The 8755-nt window shown below is 38.2% G+C and overlaps 1 protein-coding gene across 1 annotated transcript in view; it reads right to left on the bottom strand.

Annotated features, from left to right (window-relative positions):
- Positions 1 to 5844: 5844 nt before the first annotated feature.
- The window catches only part of mfng (MFNG O-fucosylpeptide 3-beta-N-acetylglucosaminyltransferase), a 29692-nt gene continuing 26781 nt past the window's right edge, over positions 5845 to 8755 (bottom strand). Inside the window, exon 8 of the mRNA XM_042394552.1 lies at positions 5845 to 8000. Coding sequence (XP_042250486.1) covers positions 7949 to 8000 — 52 coding nt within the window. The 3' untranslated portion in view covers positions 5845 to 7948. The remainder of the gene's footprint in view (positions 8001 to 8755) is intronic.

Below are 8755 nucleotides of genomic sequence, written 5' to 3'. Positions count from 1 at the left end.
AGTCCACTTCAAGTGATACAGTATTTATCAGTGGCTGCATGTGACCACTAAAAAACACCTGGTAAAAAATCTTCCATCCCATAAAGTCCCGAATGCACCATTAAACAATTTACTGGTGCACAAAGGATTATGTAATAACAGGATTGCCAAGAATACACTGCTTGTGCTATCCAAAATTCAGGCAAAAGAAGACTGTATTTCTTGGCAATATTTACTGGATCCTTTTAAATGAGACAGGCCTTGTTGTTGACCCATTATGATGTATTTGATCTAGAAATATGGACTTCAAAGGATCTAGCCCCTGAATTGGGACACAGCAACTATCTGTCTTTTGATCTCTCTCTCCTCCTACATCACTCTGTATTCCCTTTTTGCTCTTGTGAAAGCAGCATCTTCATGTGTTGCTCAGGCGAACAGAGGACTGTGTATTTTCATTCAGTGCTTGGTGAATTGTACATGCCTGAAATTCCTCCACTTTGGCCGAGTGGTGGACTGTTAGTTGTTGCTCCTGCTGCCTCCTCTGGCTATTTTTTAATGCAGTTGCGCTGGGAGATTGCTCTTTTCCCATTTCACACTTATGTATAATTCAAAATGGTTGTGAAAGTGTTCTACTACTTAGAGGCCTGGTTTGCTGATGTAGCAACCATCAGTCATATCAAATTTTTTTTAATGCAGGTTTTCTTGTTTTGTTTGGAGTTTTTTTCATCATAAGTGGACTTGGGTTGACCTGTGGCAAGTAACCATCCATGGCCCTGCCCTTTCCTGAGTGCCCCCCTAAGTGTTTTTTTGTTTTTTATATATATATATACTTGGTTGTGTTTCCAAAGCTGTATCCATGTTCAATTGTGAGGAGGGATCTGGAGGCAGGAGGGTTGGTCTTCTTATTACTTTTACCTTTACATCCCCCAAATTCCTCAGGTCTCAGACTATAGGCGAGTCTAAATCTGGACAGATTTTGGGGCATCAGCAAGCCTTGGCGGCCTGGGATGCATTCCATGTTATCACAACGTCCCTGGTTTTCTAGGTCCCTGGTTGGGACCTTTGTTGCATCTCATCCCCCATGCTCTCTCCACATAGTTTATGATCTCAAGTCAATATCTACAGTCATCTATCATATAAATGCATAACAATGCAGAGCAAAATGCTGGCAGCCCAGTCACACCTGCTACGCCTGACATGTTTCCGGGTTCAGCACATGCAGGAAAGGAGAGATACTAAGGCAGAGAGATATGGAGGGATGGAGGTAGCAAGATAGTGAGCAACAGAACAACTGAGGTTGAAAACAAAAGATGTAAACAGAAGATACGTAACTTGAGGGAAAAATGATGGGATGAGAGAGGAAGGAAATTTGAGCAATAAAGAGAGTGATGTTGAGAAGTAACAAGATAGAAAAAGGAAACAAATAAAATGAGAAGGACGAAGAGGGGTGTACAGGCAGTAGAAAAGTAGACACAGCACATAAACAGACACTCATATATTTGTGATATTGGTCATATTTGACATTTACATCAATAAAGTTGCTTTGACTGGAATAGAAAGCAGAATAGATGCATAAAAAAGGAAGATGTAGAGAATCTGGGAATATTTGTTTTCAGCTTACAAGCCAAAAAATCACATTGAATTTTGAATTTCTCCACTATCACAGATACTACATGCTATACTATAATACAGGTTAAACCAGGTAAAGCAAACCTGGGTATTTGAAGCTGTTTGGGTTTTTTTTTTTTTACATATTTTTTGACATAAAATGACAAAACTATTTACCATTATCCCCTTGAACACCTATCCCTTTTCTGGGGTGGTTTGCTGAAATTAAAACAAGTGGACTATTTTTGATCATTAGATCCATGCATTTAAACGGGACAAAATGTTTCTAAGTTGTTCTTTTTGAAAATGGCCACAATGACCAAAATATGAGTCTAATCCTATATATATATTGGGAGGGCTTTCTAGAAGAATTTGGGGTCTGGCTGCAGAGATTTGCACCCATTCAGCTGGTCAAGTTCTTCCACATGAACTTCAGAAAACTCTTTATGGATCTCACTTTGTGCAGGGGGGCATTTTCATGTTGAAACAGGAGAGGGCCTTATCCAAAATGTTGGCAAGAAAACTGTAAGCAAACCATAGTCGAAAACATTTTATGTTTTAACCAGCCTGTTCTCACTCCCAACTCGTCACATATTGAAGCTTGGTCAGGACCCCATGGCGTCACTTTTTAATGCACTGGGTACCCCTTTAGCGTCATTTTTTAACATGCAGGGTAGTCCGATAGACTTCTGCTGAGCTCCCACAGTGTCTGAAATAGACACTATGAGACCAATGACATCTAAATAAGGTGACAAATTTCAGCCTGGTTGCCAGAATAAAACGTTGGCATTGTATGTTTCTGCAAACCACAGATACGTTGAATATGTACATTTCAACACATGTAGTACAGAGCATATTAACATTTCAACAATATGTATCATATCGACATTTCTGAAGTGACGTACTTCACATGACATCTATATAAGCTGACTTACTTTCATATTAGGAGGTGGAGGGGTTGGTGGATGGCTTGCAATGTTCTTGGAAATCAGCACAGAGTCAGCACAGAGCACAGTTGGAGACCACCTTGCCATTTTTATTTTATTTTTTATTTTAACCCAAACCATGATCTTTCCCTAACCCTAACCAAGTGTTTTTTGTGCCTAAACCTAACCAGACCTTAACCACTGCGTTGTCACATCATAAAATATTATTATTTTTTAACAGTGACTACCTTGATACTGCGCATTGAAAATGACGCCAGGGGGTCCTGACCAAGCTTCGATATGTGACGAGCTGGGAGTAAGAACGTGTTGTTCTAGCATAAAGACTGAATTCACTATTAATTGGAACGAAGGGGTACAGCCCAAACCACACAGTGTGACTTTCATTAGTACTCTCAGTCTGTGAAGTTCCACATAGTGCCGGCATCCTGCAGACAAAACAGTGGGTGGTACAGTAAAAGATTAAGTTTTACAGCTGCTTTGCTGTAATTCTGGCTGATTAATGACACTGACATGGTGTGACCATCTGATTTAGCAAACCGACTAACCCACCAATTCTTGAAACCTTGTGTTTAACAAAAACGAGTAATCAGTCAGTGAGTTTACTCAATGGAAAATCAACATTCTCAACACTGTTTTTCTTGATTCTGGGCTTGAATCTACCTGCCTCTCACTCCTTTACTCTCCCTGCCACCTCGTCCATCATTTTATTCTTCCGTGGCATCTTTTCTGCTTGGCTGTCCTTTACAAGCCCCCGTCGATTTAATGTGATGGACAGAGGAGATGAGAGAGAACGCTCCTCTGACAGCTGTAACACTCTGCCTCCAATTGACCTGGTCCTCTGCTACCACAGTTAGTCCTGTTTATGGACAGCCAAGGTCATAAATCTACTGTACAAGGGACACAGACAAACACAGCCGAGGAGGTTGCAAGACTATAATTTTCACACTCTTGGACATGCCAAGCTCTCTGACTGTACAAATGCATATGCAAGATGTACATACACAGTATATATGAAAGGTCCTTCAAGTCGTTAAAGGTGCGATGTGGAAGATTGACCCTTTTGCTAGATTAATATCCATAAATCATCATCACATTCATCATGAGATGCCATTAGAGTTGCTGTAAAACTGAAATGAGAAGTGCTGAGAACACTTTCAGTTTCTGTCAGCCATCATGTTTGATTTTCCAAGAAATCTGCACCTTTAAGGTTTTTCGCTTGAAAGAAGCATCTATGTTTGTTCTATTTCCTCTGATATCCTGTTAACTCATTAACAAACAAAAAGACAAACAAGTGAAAGCTCAATGTTCTCAGTAAAGACAGGCAATATGCTTCAATTCAGGATGCCTGTTTCCACTGTTTTTGCCAACCGTCCAACAATTTATTTATTTTTGCTCCAAAAATATTAATTCGGCACATCACATTACAGATAAATGAAGTACGGAAAATAATCAAACAAAACAAATAAATCTATTTAAAGAGAATTGTTTCATTAAGTCGTGATTGCAAGAAATTGGTTTGTTGTCTCGAGATAATGAGCTAATTAACTTGTGAACTCCAGATAAGGGGCCTAAAAATGATTAGCCAACATGCTAACTTTTGGTTTCCAAAATCAAAATACTTTAATCAGACTTCTAAAACTTTGAAACAAGTCTCCACCAACTCCAGAAATAGAGGAAGCTGATAACACTGAACTGAATTTATAGGTAGTTCCATTGCTAATTGTCTCTGATCTTCATACTTTATGGTCTTTTTAGGATTTTTAACTGTTGTAGTATTGTTTTGTCCATTGGGCTGTTTTTATATTGCTTTTAATAAAACTTTTTATGATCCTGTCTCGGCCAAGTTTTCCAAAAAAGTCTCCAACCTGAGAGGTATTTCATTTTTACTAACCTGCAAAGTCAACGTATTAAAAGCCTTTGTTCTGTGAGAGTGTAATAAAGGTGGAGAAGTGAAACACGCTGGTGCACATATGGGTTCACTGCTCATTACTGGGAGTTGTAATTGTGTTAAGACTATGCTAATCGCATTCCAACGCATACACAAATTTCATTGCCATTCATGTGTATCAACCTTAAGTGATCGTAATCAGATCAATTAAAAACAGGACCGCAGTTAAAGTTACAGTGTGTAAAAACAAATGAAGCGCTAACACGAATCTTTTGTTGTTATGAGAAGGCCAACCTTGAGTCATAATGCCTCCAGCCATAAATAAGGTTTGGTTTTTAGAGATATAATGCAGTTACACAACAGAGTTGCACATTGGGATGTTTCTGTACACACAATATATCCACCTGGACAACTGCCCATTCTGCAGGCTGCTTGTTTCTCTTCTTTCTATTTAGCTTTTAAGAAGATGTACAGTCCTTTATGTCAGTGGTTCTCAATATGAGGGGACCCCTTGAGGGAGTACTAGGGAGTCCCCAGTGAAAAGGGGAATAATTTATTTTCACTATAATTCCATCCATAGGTAAAACAATGACAGAATGTAAAGGTTTCATACATTTTCTGTAATAAACATCTAAATGCAAATACCTTATCAGATGGGAGACCCTAAGACAAAAATCTGATCAAATGGGGGTCTGTGGTCCAATTTGCACCAGTTTAGGGGTTATTTGACAACCACTACTACTTTTTAAACTGATGCTGCCATGAGGCTTTAACAGCTCTTCTGTATCTAAGACTCACAGGAGATGTAGTTGTTTAATGTTTTGGGTTTTTTTAACTAATTGTTTTATAATTGCTAAAGCTTCACTAATCAATATGTTTTACATTTACAAAAAATTACATGATCTGTGAAGCTTCTTTCAAACAATAAGCTCTGATAAACCCATTTACCCGCCCAGCACCAAACAGCAGACAGACAAAGTTAGCAGTTAACTGGTGAAAAAAGAAAGAACATCTTGCAATGTAAGGGCTAAATATTGATCTCAGGAGTTGGTGAAAATCAAACCAGAGGTAAAAGGAGAAGGAATATTGGACTTATATTCATCAGTGGCCACAAATGAATGGTAATTTTGCTCAGCCTTGCTGGATGTGTAAACAGGGAATTATGTACTAAAGTATTAGCCATAACAACTTTATGAGGCAATTATATGTCGGGCTTTGTTTGTCAGTATTTTGTTGAGTTCCCAATAGTGGCCAAAAAAAATCAATTAATCCAGCAGTAAAATTTTACTATAATGGTGTGTTCAGACAGAATGTGAGGCGAGGTCATTGGCGCACTGGACAGTTTGTGTTTCTTTAATGTACCAACTGTACATTAGCTGTAAGCTAGCTAGCAAGTGTTCATTAATGTATCTGTCAACAACTATAACTCCTCTCTCGGCCTCCTGTAAGTGAAGGCTGGTGTATAAACAGATAATGAATTACAATATTAAAACACAGCTGAAATAAAAAATGTCTACAAAGTTATAGCCTAATTGTTGATAAATACTGTACATTAATAAAACACTTTAAAATGCTTGTAACTACATTACGCTTGAACCATCACGACAGATCCTGTTCCTTCAATGATTGAAGTAAGGCACTAACTCTGTTTAGGTTTGTGGTTTTATTCCTAGTGGGGTTAGATTTGATAAATTATGTATTAAATTACCCAAACTAATATTAAAACTCAAGTAATTATGAATTAAATGGCATTCTGTTGTTTCCCCTTTTTGTTAATGTTAATATTTTTCCCAGCGAGGAAGGACTTTGGATGAAAACACATCCTTCAAATTTCGACGTTCCACATGCACAACACTTGTGAAATTAAACTTTATTGGTCACACGTCTTCTTAACACTGTTTATCATCTTACTCTCCATTTATTAAACCAGAAACACTTTGAAAAGTCTGTCTACAAAAACGCTTCCTGCTGTAACCACTGCGCCGCTAAGATGACTTTACATACGCTGTAAACTTTCGGCCCGTGTTTATACACTCGTGTTATTTACTCTACACGATGGGTCTCAGTATTCTCACGGAGATGTGTCAGGGTCACACAGTCATTCCTACATTCCCAACCACTTTCCATCCACTTCACACAAAGTCAGCACCAGAGGCATTCACCAGCGTATCTGTATTCATCACATTTCTATTCACCGCAAACAAGCAACCTGCGGTCCGCTGGCAGCACAGTGTCATCTCTCTGCAGGTACTCCTGCACATGGCCTCTGCCTCCTATTCCTACACTAATATTTGATTGCGTGCATGTCATTGTGAGATTTGTTTTCTCGGTCTGAACCTGATTTGTCCAGTTTAGTGAGACTCGCTTGTGAATTGGGAGCTAGTTTGTATACCGTATTCTCTGCGCAGGGTTTCAGACATGTCAGCTGTGATCTTATTCTAGCTTTCAGTGGTTTGCTGTTGTCGTTGTTATTATTAAGGGTTAAAGAAAAAAAAAATGCAACCAGCCTTGGAGGAGCAGGCACAGAGATTGTGAACAAGACGGAGTAAACAGAGAGACAGAGGGAGGAGGGAAGAAGACAGATGGAGGGGTGGAGGGAAGATGGGAGTAAGTGAGAAAAAGGAGGGAGGGAGGACAGGAGGTTTGGATAGGGAGGGAGTTGTGGGTCAGAATGGTTGATTGTGTGCCGACTTCTTAAGCACAAGGACATCATCTCCTTCATAACACACACACACACACACACACACACACACACACACAGAAGGCCATATGCATTCAATCAATAAAAACTAAAATTAAATTTTGCAACTTCAACATCAGCACCACCTGAAGATAATTCAGGCCCTGTAGGTGCAACTCTGTGTGTAGTTTTAATCATCATCAACTTTAAAAATGTTGACAATTTTTTTTATTATTGTGAAGTCATTAAATGAATAAAAGATCGATCTAACTTGAATTGAATCCATGTCCACAGATGTTTGTGTAAATTTCATTTCCATTTTGTCCTTTGCCAAAAAAAATAACTTGACAGATGTTTGTGTTTGTGTAAATTGAATTTTCATTTTGTCCATTTGCCAAAAAAAAAACAACTTTACAAAGTTCAGACCGTAAAAGTTTAAGTGCCTCTTTGTTTTGAGTGCCTCATTTCCACTGATAAAAATCCTCCAAACAAACAAAAACATTCAGTAGAAAAGACGCAAAAAAAAATCACATTTTTCATCATGAAGACCTGTTTGTAATACAGAGGTGAAGAAGAGGAAACCTTTTCAAAATTCTCTTAACGTCCTATTTTCTGAGTTCATGACCTGTTCACTGTTGTAAGCAGGTACAAGTGGCAAACAAAGAGCGAGCAGAAGTGGGACGGTTCAGTCCTCTGCTGTCCAAGGCTTCGTCCCAACTTGCTGCCTCCTCAGTCCTGGTTTCTGCATCTCAAATTCTGCCATCGTAATCCATCAGTTTTCTTTGAATTTAGAAGCATAATCCCCCCGAAAAGTACTTCACGCTGCTGTAGTCTTCTATGAAGAGCTCAAGGACACCAGCTAGTGAAAGGGTACAGCATGCAGTGGACGGTCTTAAATCTGTGGAAGAGCAAATAAGTTTAATTCTAAAAACTCTGTGATGTTAGAATACATTCATTTCCAAGTTTGATACAGTTTAACATCAATCAATCTCCTCTTGGTTGGTGGACTAAAACAGATAAACGTCAAAGTTTTCTTTTATTTATTACACTGTTGGACTGCCAGGCTGCTTTCTTGTTTTTAAGTTTAGGTTGTATACGAGTACCTTAATTATTTTTTACAACACAACATTCTTTTGAAAATGATCATAATGACCCAACAGACAGGAGTAACACCTGTCGACACATATGTTACGTGTTCATATTGTGGTATAATTTCTCAAGACTTATGATGTGCTGAAGGGAACAAAAGGCAATGCAATATGTTAAGTTTAAACATAAGTATGTACAATTGTTATTAGTATGAAGCATTGTCAATCATAAATGTATGTACACTACACAGAACTTTGTAATCAATGAAAGGTCACATAATATGTTAATCACACTCAGGGTACTGATGAAATTGTAAGCATGTCTGTATTAAACTTTAGTATTTTTTTTAAAAAATAACCTCAAGAAATAATCAAGAAATAAGGTTGAAAAATTGGCAAGAATAACTTTAAAAAAAATAAAGCCAGAAGGGAATTTAGAAATAATGGTGTAAAATGAACCTGAACAATCCTAACAAAAAATAAAAGGAGATATGGCTGAACAGGTGAACATGCCCAAACATGTCCAGGCTTATTTTTAGGATTTCTGCCTTACAACAGCTGATGT

Source organism: Thunnus maccoyii, chromosome 2 (genome assembly GCF_910596095.1).
Source record: "Thunnus maccoyii chromosome 2, fThuMac1.1, whole genome shotgun sequence".
Classification (NCBI taxonomy): Eukaryota; Metazoa; Chordata; class Actinopteri; order Scombriformes; family Scombridae; genus Thunnus; species Thunnus maccoyii.
This window is presented reverse-complemented; position numbering and strand designations above follow the sequence as displayed.